At 48.1% G+C, this 15809-nt stretch overlaps 6 protein-coding genes across 6 annotated transcripts; 3 read left to right on the top strand and 3 right to left on the bottom strand.

The window, feature by feature from the left end:
- Positions 1 to 5265: 5265 nt before the first annotated feature.
- C8R40DRAFT_1073188 (uncharacterized protein) lies at positions 5266 to 6232 on the bottom strand (the record flags this gene model as incomplete). Its single annotated transcript, XM_046226529.1, has 3 exons — positions 5266 to 5308; positions 5361 to 5818; positions 5876 to 6232. 3 exons carry the CDS (start codon positions 6230 to 6232, stop codon positions 5266 to 5268), a joined length of 858 nt encoding a protein of 285 aa, XP_046081772.1.
- Positions 6233 to 7151: 919 nt separating this feature from the next.
- C8R40DRAFT_1073187 (uncharacterized protein) lies at positions 7152 to 8964 on the top strand (the record flags this gene model as incomplete). The annotated part of the gene is made up of 7 exons (XM_046226528.1): positions 7152 to 7254; positions 7307 to 7604; positions 7706 to 7815; positions 7866 to 7934; positions 8236 to 8589; positions 8645 to 8827; positions 8897 to 8964. The coding sequence occupies 7 exons, from the start codon at positions 7152 to 7154 to the stop codon at positions 8962 to 8964; spliced, it is 1185 nt and encodes a 394-aa protein (XP_046081771.1).
- A 153-nt stretch (positions 8965 to 9117) lies between these two features.
- C8R40DRAFT_1175472 (uncharacterized protein) lies at positions 9118 to 9645 on the bottom strand (the record flags this gene model as incomplete). The annotated part of the gene is made up of 3 exons (XM_046232334.1): positions 9118 to 9249; positions 9303 to 9353; positions 9409 to 9645. 3 exons carry the CDS (start codon positions 9643 to 9645, stop codon positions 9118 to 9120), a joined length of 420 nt encoding a protein of 139 aa, XP_046081770.1.
- A 122-nt stretch (positions 9646 to 9767) lies between these two features.
- Positions 9768 to 12280, top strand: C8R40DRAFT_1268008 (uncharacterized protein; the record flags this gene model as incomplete). Its single annotated transcript, XM_046233980.1, has 10 exons — positions 9768 to 9851; positions 10094 to 10354; positions 10501 to 10729; positions 10761 to 10921; positions 10979 to 11101; positions 11192 to 11264; positions 11311 to 11523; positions 11678 to 11750; positions 11857 to 11890; positions 11994 to 12280. The coding sequence occupies 10 exons, from the start codon at positions 9768 to 9770 to the stop codon at positions 12201 to 12203; spliced, it is 1461 nt and encodes a 486-aa protein (XP_046081769.1). The 3' UTR covers positions 12204 to 12280.
- A 1593-nt stretch (positions 12281 to 13873) lies between these two features.
- On the top strand, positions 13874 to 14656 carry C8R40DRAFT_1073184 (uncharacterized protein; the record flags this gene model as incomplete). Its single annotated transcript, XM_046226527.1, has 4 exons — positions 13874 to 14102; positions 14148 to 14217; positions 14269 to 14371; positions 14603 to 14656. The coding sequence occupies 4 exons, from the start codon at positions 13874 to 13876 to the stop codon at positions 14654 to 14656; spliced, it is 456 nt and encodes a 151-aa protein (XP_046081768.1).
- A 539-nt stretch (positions 14657 to 15195) lies between these two features.
- Positions 15196 to 15668, bottom strand: C8R40DRAFT_1212117 (uncharacterized protein). Its single transcript, XM_046233201.1, has one exon. The coding sequence runs from the start codon at positions 15587 to 15589 to the stop codon at positions 15368 to 15370; it is 222 nt and encodes a 73-aa protein (XP_046081767.1). The 5' UTR covers positions 15590 to 15668; the 3' UTR covers positions 15196 to 15367.
- Between the last annotated feature and the right edge of the window lie 141 nt (positions 15669 to 15809).

The raw sequence follows: 15809 nt of genomic DNA, 5'->3' as shown, positions 1-15809 counted from the left end.
CTTCCAAACTGAGGACCCACGTCTTCCATGCAGACCGTCGTCACCTGCGAAGCTTTCGATCTTACCGACGTCGAGCTTCGACTCAATGGTAATCCGATTTTTTTCTTCGTTGCTCTCCCATGTACTTCGTCCCTCGTTGGGAGGTCTAGGAGCTGCCTTACGATGCCAACCTTGTCTTGGATCGTAGTACCAGGGTTGGTCCGGGTCATAGCGTGTTGGAGGTACGTCAGGAGCTCCAGTGGGGAGCTCTCCTCTGTCCTCCTCTCTCCTTCCACCATTCCTACTCGATTGGTTCTGTTCCCCCTCGTTGGAACCTTCCGAATTACTATCACCCGGTCCCCCGGAAGGTGGTGGAGGAGGAGGAGGCGGAGGTGGTGCCCCTCCCCCGCTCCTTTCTCCCTGTTCTCTTTGACCCTGTCCCCCTTGACTCAGAGGTCGTTCTCGATCTCTCGATTGACTAGAAAAATGTGGGGGAGGTACTCTAGGAGGGGGTTAATACCGCCTTTGCCTCCTCCCTCGTTTTCCAATGCGTACGCTCCTCCTTCTGGTCTCCCATACTCCCCTAGTTCAGCTCTTTGCACTCGGGCTCCCCACTCGTGAATACGTCGTCGGTCCACACTTGGAGTATCCGGGATCTGTCCTGCTTGTTCTACCTGGGGGTTTCCATCCTTAGCTCCTGTAGGAGTGTTTCGGTTAAAGGATATTGGTTCCGTAGCTTGCCAGCTCCTTGGCTGGGGAACTACAGGAGAAGGACCCCCCCTCGTATATTCTCTCATTACCCTAGGTGCTCGCCCGGATAATCCCGCCGTGTTTCCTGTTTTGGAAAGGGGTCCTCCAGTCGGTACTTCCCCCGCTGTGAATCCTTCCTTTACCTCACGGAGTTGTTCCTGGAGCGTCTCAATGACCCGAGCCTGTTGTTGGATCATTGCTACCGATTCCTGAGAGTGTGCCGACTCGAAAGCCATGCCAGGTCGGTTCGTCTGAGCTCCCGTTACAAAGGGAGTTCCAAAAGGAGCTCCCTGCGGGAGTACCGCCTCTTCGTGAACTGTCAACGTTCTTCGTTGGTTCGGACCCCTTTGACTTTCCGTTCCCACTGCCTGAGATTGCATCGATACCGACCCTTGATACGGAATGACTGATGGATTGCTCAGTCTTGGAGGAACGTGTACAGGGTTGGGAGCCAACCGAGCTGTCAGATCTTGTCCGGAGATCCGGGATGAATGTTGTGCGCCATCCATCCTCACCTCACCAAACTGGTATCGCTGCGTCGAGACTGGGGTTAAAGGTTTCGTTTGCAGGTTAACTCTGGGGGGAGGAGTCGAATTTTGAGCCAAGGCATGTACAGTGGGGGAGGTCCCAGAGCGTAACTGGGGGCTCCTCGTGGCCGTGTTACCGGGGTTAAGGAGTTCAGGAACCTCGATATTCCTGGGCGATGAATGTTTCTGTGCCAGGAAACGACCATCAGATCCATGGAGCTGCCCTTTCTGGTCAAATTGCTCCGGAGGGAACTCCCCTACGCTTTCGAGTTCGCATTGAACCATATACGAGGTTCCCCGATTATCCGCGACCAGTCTGCGACGGAATTCCAAAGCTCTTTCTAGATTCGATCCAGAAAGTTCCTCCGACAGCATCAGAGTGTCTGATTCCGCTAGTAGCGTCCGGTGTCGGGTCTCCTGCGAACACAACATCGCTTCAGACTCCTCACTCCTGACCAGAAGCTGGTGCATATGCCTCATGGGCGTGTACGTGTATACCGTCTGCCCGTTACGGACCCGGACGGGACTATCCTGATCAGGCATTGACTCCACTGGGGCCAGGAGGTGAGCCGTGGTGTACCTCCTGCGTCTACAATTTTTTGCAGCGATTGCGTTAGCATCCTCGTTACTTTCCTCATCGATTTTAGCTGCTGCTTCCGCTAGGTTTGCGTTCCGAAGTATTTGGATCGCCTGGTAGTTCGGTATGTTCACCCTCGAAGGGGGAGGTTCAAACCGTACGGCTCCTGATCTGTAGTTAGAGGCTCGGTACAATATACGTAGCCCTGCTTCGCCACAGAATTCCTTCTCCCTTCCATGGGTATGAGGGAGGAGGGGAAGTATTCCCCTCGAGTTTCGGAACGATCGCCCGTAACGTGCCTCTGCCTCTAACAGTTCCAACATCCTCTCTGGGTCCAATAGGACGTTGTACAGCCAGAGAAAATCTGATCGGTTCGCGGGGGTCATCAGCCACTGCTGGGCCTTCTCTGGGAGGTCTATCTCCAGTTGAGTTCCCACTGTTAGGAACTGTACTCGTAGGTCTGAGAATTCGAGACCGTCTCCCAATATTTCGATCCCCATTGACTCCAATACCTCCCTTAGGACCATAGCTACATCCTCCGGGATACACTCCTGAATTCGAATGACGTCTTCCAGACGCAATGTCATTTCGGACAAGGGTTGTACTGGGAAGTTGGTCCTGCTATGGTGTATTGCGTGTGTACGCTCCCAGTTGGGCGTATTCATAGCTGGGCTCTTCAGGAGACTGGAGAGTGAACTTCCTCGTCTCGGGGGAGGAAGGTTAAGGGACTGTACTGGAGGTGTTGGTAACCTCCGGGATGACGTCCGAGATTGTTCGGATACGGCAGGGGATACCCTCCTCTCTGGAAGTTTCTCCTGTTGTCGTACTGTGAGAGGGTCAGTACTCCCCCCTTGTATCCTTTCGATAGCGGCTACTTGACCGCTGACTCTTCCACCCGCGTTCGAAGCTGACTCCATGTCTAGCTGCGGTATCGGTCCAGGGGGAGGTCCTCTCGTTCCCCAGGTAGGGGAGTATGCGAAACCTCCCATGGGACTACTGGCAGGTTGGGCGTAACCCATGGAGGTAAACCTCCGTTGTGGTGGTCCCATCCCAGGTTCCACTGGAGGGGGCCCCTGAACTTCCGGTTGACGTCCCTCTGGGGTCCGGATGTTGCTGGCGGTTTCATCCCCGAACGACTGTTCTGGGATGGACATCAGGCGTTGACCAGCTGCCACCGTGATGACAGTGGAGCTAGCAGCCTGGTTCGATTTTTGAGCTTGTGTCGTGTTTCCACGAGATAAGGCGCTCTTTTGTTTCTTTGATTCGGTCTTGGAACTAGAAGGTCGTTCCGTTGACGTCGCCGACATTTCGTCGCGACGAGTCCGTTCGGTGACGGGAGAGCTTGGTATAATGTAAGACCTGGGTCAAAATAGGTCTTAGGGTAGGTTTTGGTATGTGGAGGTTTATGTTGTAGCGTGCTAGGAGCAGGCTGGAGCTCGAAGGGAGCTACGAGAACCGCGACCGAGGACGGGAATGACCTAGTAGTGGTTGGAACGACGAGATGGTGACCCTTGAGGGGTTCCTAGGAGGTCCAGGGAGGTCCCTAATGCGTAGGGAGGTTCGGGACGAGTGCGGGACCGTAAGGTATTGCGTAGTAGGAGTTGTACTCGCTAGAACGTCAATATAGAGTCAAGTAGGTAGTTTATGCAACGGGGTCTCGAGGGTGTAAGCTCCCGAGAAGGGATATGCCAGGGAGGGTAGGTCCCTGGGGACTAGGTTGGAGGATGGTCGTCCTCGAGTGTGGGAGGTGGTAACGGAGAAGCAATACGTAGTTCGACGTGAGGGGTAGCTTCGACGTTACCTAGATCGAGGTCCCGAAGCTTACGAAGTAGCTAGGGAGCTCTGGGAGGTTTGGGGAAGAGTAGCTCACCAAGCGGGTAGGCGTTGGGGAGCTTTAGTAATGTTCGAGGGAGCTCGGGGACTCACTCGGAAGGCTTAGACTTGAAGTAAAAGCGTATATTCGATCGTACAGACGATCAGAGAGACAATAGACAGAAGTAGAGAGAAACAGAGGTAGAGAAACAGAGAGTAAAGAGAAATCCGTATGGTTAGCAGGTACAAAGGGACAGGGACTGGACCTATGCAAAAGGGTGTGTGTTCAAAATATACCAAGCTGGGCTTCTGAACGCTCCTGGATTGATTAAATACGTATGGGGAAGTTAACAAGGAGACATGATATGAAGTGAGCACTTAATGGGGATTCTAAGTACATGAGGATGGAATGATGGACGCATGTACGGGGTTCCAGGACCCTGTCGTGGAATGATTGGGTTGAATGGAGGGGAGCTAAGGGTTGCGGAGGTGGTTCTAGCGGTAAGGAGGTCTGTGGGACGTTTGAAGTGTTCTCAGGGATTCAAGGAAGGGGTCTGAGGAGATCGGGAGCTATGCTAGAGAGCTTATGGGCTAAGGAACTTGGGGTGAGGCATGACACTGGTGGACTTAGGATTTTTGGAAAAGTTAGGGCCTTAGCGGCAAAACCCTGGGCCTTTTATAGGACAAAAAAACTGCGCACGGACCAGCGAAAATTTTCCTTCGAATTGTACTTGGTGTACGGTGAACCGAAAATTTTCACTGATGACTAACGCCAATTCCCGGTACTAACGGCTTTTGAAAATTTTCCTGCTGACTGATGGGCCAAATTTCCGATGCTGACGGCCTTTGAAATTTTTCTTTGGTGACTAACCAACTACCGGTATTAATGGCTTTCGAGGGCTCAAGCCTAAGAGGGGGATACTGTCAAGTCCATGCCGCGGGCCTCCATTCCGCCGCTCGGTACTCCGAAGATCCACTCGTTATTGTAATCTCACTCTTATTGTTCTTTCTCGCTACACATACCCTTTCGTCCTAGTCCCTTCTTATTGTCTTTTACTCTACCCTGCAGGTACTACCCGTATAGCTCCTAGTAGTTAGTCTGGCGCTCCGCACCGATGCGCCGTTCCGTAGATATAAATACTGCCTGTACGCTACTGTAGTTCCTGAGTTTAATTATCAACTTAGATCTCCCTTCTCAACTTAACTCTTCTCTAAGTCTTCAGGCTCAACGCCTCGAAGTACGTTCTCCTCGACCTTAGGACTTTGACGTTCTCTGGTCCGCTCCTCGTCATCGGCGATACCGCCGCTCCGACCTGGCTGCTACTTAGCTCTCCTCCCTCTCTACTCTCGCTCTCCGGGGACTAACGGCGTAACGGCGGTGTTGTTAATAACTTCACTACTGTCCCACTCGTCTTCCGCACTTAGACACCCTGTGGCTTTGGCACGGTTACACGGTGTACATGATCTTAACAGTATTCTCGTTCTAGTTAAGGACTATGTTGGGCCTATGCCGATCCAATTCACTCCACTGCTTCCGTTCAAGGCACGGCCCCAGACCAATGCTTTCATTCATTCTGCCATTGCGCCAGTTATATCTAACGCTATACGGTACAATACAATCTATCTTGTGCTTACGCCAGGAAATTTCCTCTGTTCCAAAGTTCTTTGAGGGAGATCATCAGATAAAATTTGAGGTTCTGAAAATTCATACACACCTGGCAAGATCGGCAGGGAAAACTAATTTCTTAGGTGCACAAGGGCGGACCATCTCATTGACAAATCCCATCCCACCTTTTGCCCATCCAGGCTCCTGCTTCTTGAGCCATTCTGCATCGTAGAAGTTAGCAGGGAGCCCAACAACGTATCTGCTCTTCGAACTCTTGTCATTATTATCCACACGGAGATGGGGTGCAGCGCCTCGCGTGAAACTGAACTGGGGTCCTTCAAGAGAGGTCCGACCCTCGAGATGACAATAGTCCAAAAACCTGACCCAATTCTTGAGCTGCTGACTTCGCCAACATGGCTCCTTGATGTTGTAGCACATAGTCGCTTCATCCATGTCAGGTTCCTCTTCATCAGAAGACATCCCTGCAACCCCTAGTTCATCGAAGTCATCAAGATAGGGTTCGAGTGCTGGAACTGCAAGTATCACGTTCCTTCGTCGTTGGAACAACTATGCAGAAGAAATCTCGTATCAGCGTTGATTGTAAGTCGTTGAGTAAAAGCTCACAGTGTTTTTCCTTTGCCATCTCTTTGCAAATATGGCATGTGGTATCTTCTTATCCTCTGCCATTTTCTGTTTCTCCAACCAGATTCCACGAAGTGTTTTCAATTGTATGAAGAAAGCCTCACGCAAGATATCGCGAGCTTTGATGTTGGGTATGGTGATTAGCCTCTTCTTCACGAGGATATCTACGAAAACATATGATGCGCCTTTGTTCCACGCTGATTTAGGAACACCTGCAATCCAATATCGGAAATTGTCAACAGTGCACGGGCGTGCGAGTGGATCCATCTTGAATTTTTCAGCAAATTGCTTGGCTTCTTCATCGGAAACCTCATTTTTGTAGAGGTCTTTCCCCTCCATCACTTCGTTGAACCATTGACGAATGGTCTCCTGCCAAAGAACTCATCATGTTCGTTGAAGACAGGCCATAACTGTACACACGCACCTTGTTTTTAAGCTCTTGCTGTGGCCGATGCTTTACGGCTCTGTTAAGATCATGTATACCGTGTAACCGTGCCAAGGCCACAGGGTGTCTAAGTGCGGAAGACGAGTGGGACAGTAGTGAAGTTATTAACAACACCGCCGTTACGCCGTTAGTCCCCGGAGAGCGAGAGTAGAGAGAGAGAAGCTAAGTAGCAGCCAGGTCGGAGCGGCAGTATCGCCGGTGACGAGGAGCGAACCAGAGGACGTCTAAGTCCTAAGGTTATAATAGGGAGTACTCCAAGGCGTTGAGCCTGAAGACTTAGAGAAGAGTTAAGTTGAGAAGGGAGATCTAAGTTGATAATTAAACTGAGGAACTACAGTAGCGTACAGGCAGTATTTATATCTACGGAACGGCGCATCGGTGCGGAGCGCCAGACTAACTACTAGGAGCTATACGAGTAGTACCTGCAGGGTAGAGTAAAAGACAATAAGGAGGGACTATAACGAAAGGGTATGTGTAGCGAGAAAGAACAATAAGAGTGAGATTACAATAAGGAGCAGATCTTCGGAATCCCGAGCGGCGGAATGGAGGCCCGCGGCATGGACTTGACAAATACATGGGTTCAGAATTTTGATATATGTACTAAATGAGCTGAGTGACATTGGCTAGGTTCGTTACCGTAGGGTATGTTTGACGCCCTGTAGTGCTTCATTCCTCTAGTCGTCATTCCCATTCCCAATCCCAATCGCAACTCATCACCTTTTTTATAGAGTCATTTACTAGCACGACCTTACGGAGACGGAAGAAGATAGATAACTTTGGTGTATCATCTTATCCAGGTGAGTACACCCTGTAATGTTTGGTACTCACGATTCACGAATATCTAGTGTACCTACGAGCGCAATCACAATGGATGCCAAACCCACTGAAATCATACAGGCACAAACAGGCGCAGATGGTACTGATAGTCTTTAATCCTTGATTTGCGGAAAATCTGACTACGTACGCAGTCTGTTCTAACACTGTAGTATTTCGATCAATCGATAACAGGAAGTTCATCATGCTCAAAGAGCAACTCAATGTTGCTGCTGGTGGATTTCCCCCTGCTATTCTTTCCAGCAAAGCGGACGTGCAGCTTTCCAAACCTTCTGATGTCCTGAAGGTTCTATTTCAATACGTCGCAGCAGACACCGACCATCATGGACCTACCCTGGAACACATCAATTTCTTCTTACTATTGAGCGTGGCCGAAGCAGCAGAAAAGTATGAAGTATACCAGGCAATTGCTGCCATGCAACCAGAATTCGGGTAACCTTGGCCAACTTGTATTCTATTTCATTGGATTCATTTTGCTTGAATTAGGAAATTCTTCCACAGTCACTCCAGACAAATTCTGCACTTTGCTTTAGGGAGTTGGAACATATCTCTGATGGAGGATCTCTCTGCTTACACGGCAAACATACCTATGGAGGAGATAGCTTTTTTAATGAGGCCATGTCCTTGCATGTTCAAAAGATGGGTACGTCCGATGACATTCGATAGACATGAATATTAATGATATCGTAACAGTGCTTATGGAGACATTGCCACCTTGGAACGTTATTCAAAACTCCGGCGGACAGTTCAAGAGAGGGAAAGGTCGATGATAATCAAAGACGCTGGCAAGCTTACCGAGCCCTGGAGTACTTTCATTTTGTTTCGGACATGGATACACTGAACGGCTCATTCTTGGGCTTGACGAGACGTTTTGGGCATTTCGTGTAGAAAATCCTGTTCAGTCTGGCTTGATATATATCTTTGCGAAAGAAAAGCGATAAATAGTGATAGATTTTAATCAAATTATGCCCTATATCTTTCCAGAAATCGATTGCTCAGTTGACAATGAACGGCCATCTGAGGCGTCAAGCGTTTCTGACGCGTCTCTGAATCGTTTCTTCAGAGTGGAAGGATCGCTTTGCTGATCTTTTCCTTCCTCGCTTGCCAGAGGAAACGAGCTCTCACTACCAGGAAAGGCTTGCATATGGCAAGGAAATATTCTTACATCCGATAATTGAAGGTCTGGAAAAGATTGTGGAGGACAAGGGCATACGAGCGACTGGCTTCAGACTCTCTTCCATCTCATTCGGTGCAATCGAGAGCCTTCTCGCGGAAGAATACATTTGGAGGATGATCATCCATGGCGTGACGGGGGCACTCGTGGAGTCGCCTTGCTATTTTGACCTCGACAACCCCACCAGCGACGAGGATGTAATTGATCGCCTCCAAAGGTATTATGAAGAATTCAAATTTATCCGTGAGTCTCGCTCTATGGCTTCAAATACAGTTGCTTAAGTGTCATTCTTCATTAGCTCCTTCTGAGAGAGAGGAAGGTCTACCAGAGGTCTTGAAGGAAGAGGGAATTGATACTGACTCTTGGATTGCAAAGGCTACCCCGTATAATTCTCTTAAACCAGCCGCCATATCCTTCAAAATGTCTTGCCCTCCCATTGTCTCTCCAGAGATGATCACATACTGCAGGAATGCAATCCGCAGTGAGCGCAAGTGATTCGAGCAAGGAGTTTATCCTGATCTTTGGTTCAACCTTTCTGTATATGAAAAAGGTGGTACTATAGTCACAGGGCAGCTTCTCGACGAGGAGACTGTTTCGATTCCCGACTCGATTTTTTGATTTTTCGGTACAATCCTTACCTGTACCTGATGATGTAACCGAGAAAGAATTCAAAGAGAATGTAATCTTGCAAATTTATATTCCAGAAATGCTATGTAGTAATACTGAGGAGGAGTGCTGCACAACATAAGATCAATGACATTGTATGTTTAATTACGTCTGTGCTTGTGGATTGTTGAGAAGTTTGGAAGTGTGTGGACTAATCCAAGGAAGTTTCACAGCTGGACTGGGGAACACTTGAGCTTCATTGTCAAACGTGTCTTTGAATTCCAACTTTTCCAATAGCTAAATAGATGTGATCAAGAGAACTTGCGCGCAATTGTTGATTTATGACCTACCTCAACCATGTGCTTGAAGGCGACACTATCTCCATGTAGATTTACTTTATTCTAAGATGGAAAAAGTGAGGGGTGTGCTTGACAAAGGACGAGCATATCAGCGTACCATGATGCCCTGTCGCCTGGTTTCTAGCTTATACTGCGAATACGCCTCCACCGGATTATCCACGACTACAGGATGTGGTGTTTTTAGCGATGCGTCAACGCCGGTGAAAGGATTGTTATGAACACTGCGATCAAGGATAGACGACAGTGGAGTTTCGGGCTGGACAAGTGTCATCCATTGAGAATTGTAACCATGTGAACAGTGCTCTACCATATGCGAGTTCGAATTGTTGACCATCGCGTGTACAGGGATAACGAAAATTCAGTAGTTGGGAGCTAGGTTAGGCTTCAGTTCAACGAGTATTTAACCAAGCGTTCGTCAACATACGCGCGTAAACCTCAGGCTTTCTATGAAGTCCAATGTCCAGCTCAAGATTTCGAATAGGGCGAGGTAATATGCGAGTTGTACTCGATAATGACCTCAAGATACAGGAAATTGATCAAGTACTAAGTCAGTCTCGGAGTCTCCAAGCGCTCGGCAGTGACAGTGTCACGTTTTCAATATTTCAATCCTTATCTTGAATTATCTGTTCTGTCTGATCTAATTGGGTCTTTCAAATCATTACACGTGACAGCATTCTGTCTTGTCTATCTCACTCGTCCTGCCAAAGTCAAAATCTGCTCAAACGCAATTCCACGGAGTCAAACTCCGTTGAATGCGAAATACTCTCTCTCTATCTATACAGGCCAACTCCATTGTCAATACTCGTATGATCGCGAACCTCGACTCAGAGCTTTCCATCTTGGATACGACATTTTGTTCGCCACCTCTAGCGGAAGAATCTTCGAACGCTGATCCAGCAACATCCCTTATCGGATCAGCCGTCAAGGACCATTCGACAGACCCTGTTATTCACTTCATGTCATCGGGAGAGGCCGTCTCAGACGTTTCTCTTAATCAGTCTACTGAAATGGAAGAACGGCCTGTTTTGGAGTCGCAGAATCAAGTCAGTCAACGCGCAGAAGTTCCTCGAGACGAGGCCGTTGACGATAGTGACACTCCCACTAATGAAGCGGTTCCAGCAGCTGTACCCGAAGCACTATTCGCAGATTCCTGCAGCCACGGACACTGCTGACCACTGCTGACTCACAGGATGAATTTTCTGCTAATACCCTTGGTTTGAAAAAGCCGTCACTTGGTCACGAAATCCAATTGCCAGCACTGACGGCACCTTCGGAATCAGTGCAGATCAACGTCGAGAAATCGGTGGAAGTCATGCCTGATTCCCCCAATGTTGGGATTGCCACTAGAGATAACTCCGACCTCCGCGTTCACGTCAATGAAGTCGAAAGACCAGAATCGCGATGGACTCCATCTTATAGTGTCAGCAATCAAGTTCCTGACGTGAATAGGGAAGAAGACATCCAAAATCGAGCAGCTTCTCATATCTATAGCGCCTTTCTCACCTCCTGTCCCCACTCAAGGCATTGAGCTGCCTTCTTCCCCAAAATCATTCAATCCTGCTGAGCTCCGGAACGAATTAGGCTGCCGTCTACCGCGATGTCGAGGGAAAGTCAGTAAATTTGTCATGACGCGCGTTATTTGGGCTCACGCACGATCTTTCATCAAGGGAGTATACTCCATGTTGACTGTGTGGGAGTCGTTGTTCTCGCTGTCTGTGTTTGGATTGGAGTCAGAGAACGTTGCGTTGCGGAATGATTCTGTATGGGGAGCAGATTCCGTAGTGGCGGAAGTAGCTGGTTGCTACTGATGTTGGGAATCATTGCTGCCAGACCGTGAATAACCTACTTTCTGTACAACGTCCTATACAACGTCCTATCAGCTATTCGTTCATCTTGCGATTGTCGATTTGAACAAACCCACATCATATCGGAGTCCACGGGCCAGAATCCAAAGTACGCTCCTTGGACCAAGTGATGAGTTGGAAAACAGTATCATTAGCACCTTTCCTCCAGACAAATTCCTTAACGACATCAGAATGCCCTTGGAAACTATCTACCGGAACTCGTGAGGTACCAGGGCCTAATCCTTGGTTCTCGAGAGAACATCTCCAAGGCAGTTTCGCCGCGTTGTGCGAGACTAAGGACACCACGACCGAACGGAAGACCGTGTGCACGCCAAACAGGGTACCCGGTCTTAATCCTGGTTCTCAAAGTCATCGTTTTTGAGTTCCAGACTTTGATGGTTTTGTCTAACGAGCACGTTACGATTTCCGTTGGTTTGGTCTGCGACCAATCGATGCCATAAATACTGCGATGAGTGTGCATCAATTGTTGCAACAGGCAGACTGCCTTTCCTTCGGTCCCAGATGAGAACCTTGTCCGCATGCGAGGAAGCAAGGATGTGAGAGTTTTGGCGGTTCCAATTGATCAGGGTCCCAGGTGAGCTGAACGCACCCAAACCAAAAATTGATTTACAGAGTTTCACGCATGTCCCAGGCCCATATTCAGGAATCTATCCCAGTACTCACAACTGTGTCCCTCTCAGTCATGTGCCAGTTGATATCGGTAATGGCTCGGTAGTGAGAATGAAGGATATGTTATTTGGATGTCTTTCCGGACATGTACAGATTCCATATCAATCTAGCAGAATGATCAGCGACAGTGACAAGACCGTGCCTACAGGTCAATAACTATAGAGGTTCTGAGGTCGGATATGGGCCGGAAATGGCCCGGGATAACTCCGAGGTCCGGAGCCGAGTACTGGCCTGTAGTACACACTGGGAGTGGGACGTCGGTGAAGCTATTAGCAACACCCTTCACACACTGTTGGTGTCCCCGGGAATTATGGCAAGAGTGCAAGATTGGGATGAGCAGCCTAAATGGGGTTCCTGATGATCCGGGAGTCCGGAAGCAAAGGGTAAAGAAGATATTAAAGACTGGGATAAGATGGTACACTTGATTTCAAGCTTGACTACAACGTACAAGTATTCTAGCTTATATACATCCCAAATACAGTAGTCATAAGACCTCGATGAAAGCTCGGAATAATAAATAAGTCACAAGGTAATTATTCCGAAGTCCGGCCGCTCCGGGCCGGGCCGGGAAGCGTATGGGTGAATTGCATGCATATGACAGACAGTTCCACTGCACGTCAGCCACATCCCAAGTTCCGCCCTGAGGAAGGAAACACGGAACTTCGAATGGTGCTTCCAGGTCGATGACGAACAATCCGCGTCGAACTGCCAAGACTACATCTCTAGACCAAGGGCTTATGCTCATCTAGATTGAACAGATTAATGCCTACATCAAAAGAGAAAGTCTTCACGTACATTCCCCACAGCATCCATCTGTACAAGGAAGCCCCACTATCTCTGCAGCCCAATAACTTCAGGCCTAGATTATCCCATCAAAGAGTCTCCTGCATCCCCCGCAGAATGGTCCGTCGACAAGCTGGTACCAGGAACGGAGGAATTCCCTGCAAAGCTGGACATTGAGATTGTGCCTTCGAAATCAAGACAGCGATACTGTCCGCCGGTCTTGATCAGCCACCAGAAGTCCCTTCCGAGGCGCATTTAGAAATAACCTTCAAACACCTATTAGCATGATCATATCCGACGTATAAGTGCCAGTTGACGTTCCCGTTGCAGACTGTTCCAGTAACTGTAGATATCAAAGATGGGGAGGGGACATACAAAAACAAAGACGCTACAGAACCTGCAGATGTCGTGAACGCTGCAAAGGTAAGCCCAGGGATTAATGTTGGAGTGTTGCTGAGACGTACGATCTGCAGCATGAAGAACCAAAGAAATCATTTAGACCATCGTCGCCTTGGGTTCCATCGGATTCCGTGTCTGTACAACTCCAGACCTGTACCCGCTACTGAACTTCCCGAAAATCTAACTCCTGTGATTGAGCTATCAGAAGAATCTGCTGAGTCTGCATCTTTGATTCACCCAGACTCCCCGAGATATTCTGTCATATCCTTTCCTTTTCAGGCTGGGAGAGGTCGCTTTGACTTGCCATTAATCAATGTATACTCAATCTCATGTTTTCTGCTCCCCATGAACGTAACGTTACGCTCATTCTTACTTATATCACTTGTGCCCATCGATGAGTCTTCAAACGTTTAAACAGACGCAAGTCAATGTTCTTCACAAGATCGTTGGTGATATTGTTTTAAATCTGCCTTTATTTGATCCCATCGGCATGGCACTGCGATGCTGCAGGTTGCAATTCTTGCACTTCTTCAATTTCACCCTTCATCCTCTCTGGCTGCTCACAAAGTTAATTCTGTCCTGTGTTTTGATAGAGCACCTCATATTACTGCACACGCCGTCATCATTGTACACGCTCTATCGCTTGTCTATAGGACATCATCGAGGCAACTTCCAGATTCAAACCGTTCGTTGGCGGCGCTTTTTCTTCACGGCCGTCTCTTGGGCCTGTTTTAGCCGACTCCTCCGCGCCTCACTTTGCTGCTCATCTCAACGCGTCTACCTACCGCCCTTTCCCTCCGCAGACCTTAGCATCGACACCTCTCTTTCTTTGCCTCCTCGGTATCCATGCGTCGATCTTTTGAAAACTTACAACGGCGCTTTGGCTTGCGAGAGATGCAGGGGATTTCAGATGCGGATGGCGAGGGATATCTATACGCCTACGTTGATAGTGATGGGTGGAAAATAGGAATGTCAAACAATTTCGTTCGTCGTCAGAAGGAGTGGGACAAGGATTGCCCTAGTCCATGGAGAATATGGCTTCCACCTATTCAGGTCGCAAATAGACGGAGGGCGGGTGAGTGTCTTGACTTTTGCCTGTATACATCTCATTGGTCTGTAGAAACACTAGCACATCTTCTGCTTGAGATGGCATGTGTTGACCCCCCGCGAATCTATTGTCAAAACTGTACGTATCTGCGCTTTAGTCTCTTAGTTTGTAATACTATATGTCTGAAATATAGGCCAATGAGCGCACATCGAGAAATTCGTTTTCTATGGACCCTGGCACGTCGTCTGGACCACGATTGTTTATCCAATCTTTTTAAGGGCTGCTGTTTCGTGAAGGTATGTGGTTTGTCCACTTTTTAAAGCAGTTTGACTGACATTTCAATAGTCTTGGTAGATAATAGCATCAAATTTGTGTCGCCTTGTTGTTAATCTTGAATCTGGAAGTAATACCTGAGTTGCAATATGTACAATACAGACTAAAAGATGGGTTTCTGTGACTTTTGGTGCTGAACGAGTGAATACTTATTAGTTAAACTAGAATCATCCAGATACGAACCGGTGGAACAGGTCCTCAACGGACAAGCGGTCAATAATCAGATGCACAAATCTTCCAGCATTTGAAGGTCCTCAAGTACTCGAAGATTCTCAAGACCTTTCAAGCATCAAGATCTTACATTCATATACATGTATATTTTGAGTAGACGTATCAATAAAATATGATTGTCCTTCGTATATTTCCAGCTCAACATATCACATATACCAACACCGTCACCTATACCGACATCCTCAGCACCAAGTTCCGATATCCCGACATCAGGGACGTCCCGATGTTTTGATGTGTCGACATCGGCGGCGTCCGAACATCTGGACATCACGACAACGGGTATGCATAGGCTCTGGGAGGTTTTTCAGAAAAACCTTGCCTTTTACACGAGGCAATTACTTGTATAATATATGAATTTTTCCTAGCAAGAATTTCGAGCGATCATTCAGTATAACCTTCAAATTCCACCACCATTTACTCTATCAGGATAAATTAAATGACATTCAATTAAACGGGACCGCTAAAGTCTGAATAATCGGCACGAATTTTGAGTTAATTTCCTTCAAGAGGTTCATTGTAGAATATTGTTGCTAATCGCTCAATATTAACTCTATAAGGTGCTTCTATTTATGGAAGAAAAATTTTAACATTCTCCCACTCTGAAATCGAGCGGTTTATGTACCAAACCTCCCTATATTTTCAGCCTTTCCACGGCAAGGAAACGCATCGATCCCCGCAGTGCCAGCCGTCATAAACATCAGCTTGGCCAATAGCAACCAGTTGCTCTTTCATTCTGTAACTTGATCAGGAACGCAGCCTGATAATGATTCTTGGGTCGCGCGTAAATGTGCGACTGTACTCCGCTGGGGCTGCAGCACCTGGTACATGCACAACAAGCTGAAGGGCGATGAAGCTTTGTTTGCGGCCAAGTATATGCTAGGAGAAAGGGCGGGACAGTACGCGATCCACGGTGGAGGTTTTCCAATCCGGGTAAAGGGTGTCGAAGGCATTATAGGTGTGATCGTGGTTTCGGGCTTGAAGCAGGAACAAGACCATCAGGTCATTGTAGAGACACTCGAGCACTACATTAACAACCGGAGCTGAAGGAATTGTACTTCAGGAAACATTGAAATGCTCCGTGTAGCTCAGCAAAATCTCACCATCACTCCGTACAGCCCGTATAGCCATATTTTGTACATAAGGTATATCCTGCTTACCTCCTGACCAATT

The sequence above is a fragment of the Lentinula edodes genome (genome assembly GCF_021015755.1).
Source record: "Lentinula edodes strain Le(Bin) 0899 ss11 chromosome Unknown C8R40scaffold_43, whole genome shotgun sequence".
NCBI lineage: Eukaryota > Fungi > Basidiomycota > Agaricomycetes > Agaricales > Omphalotaceae > Lentinula > Lentinula edodes.
This window is presented reverse-complemented; position numbering and strand designations above follow the sequence as displayed.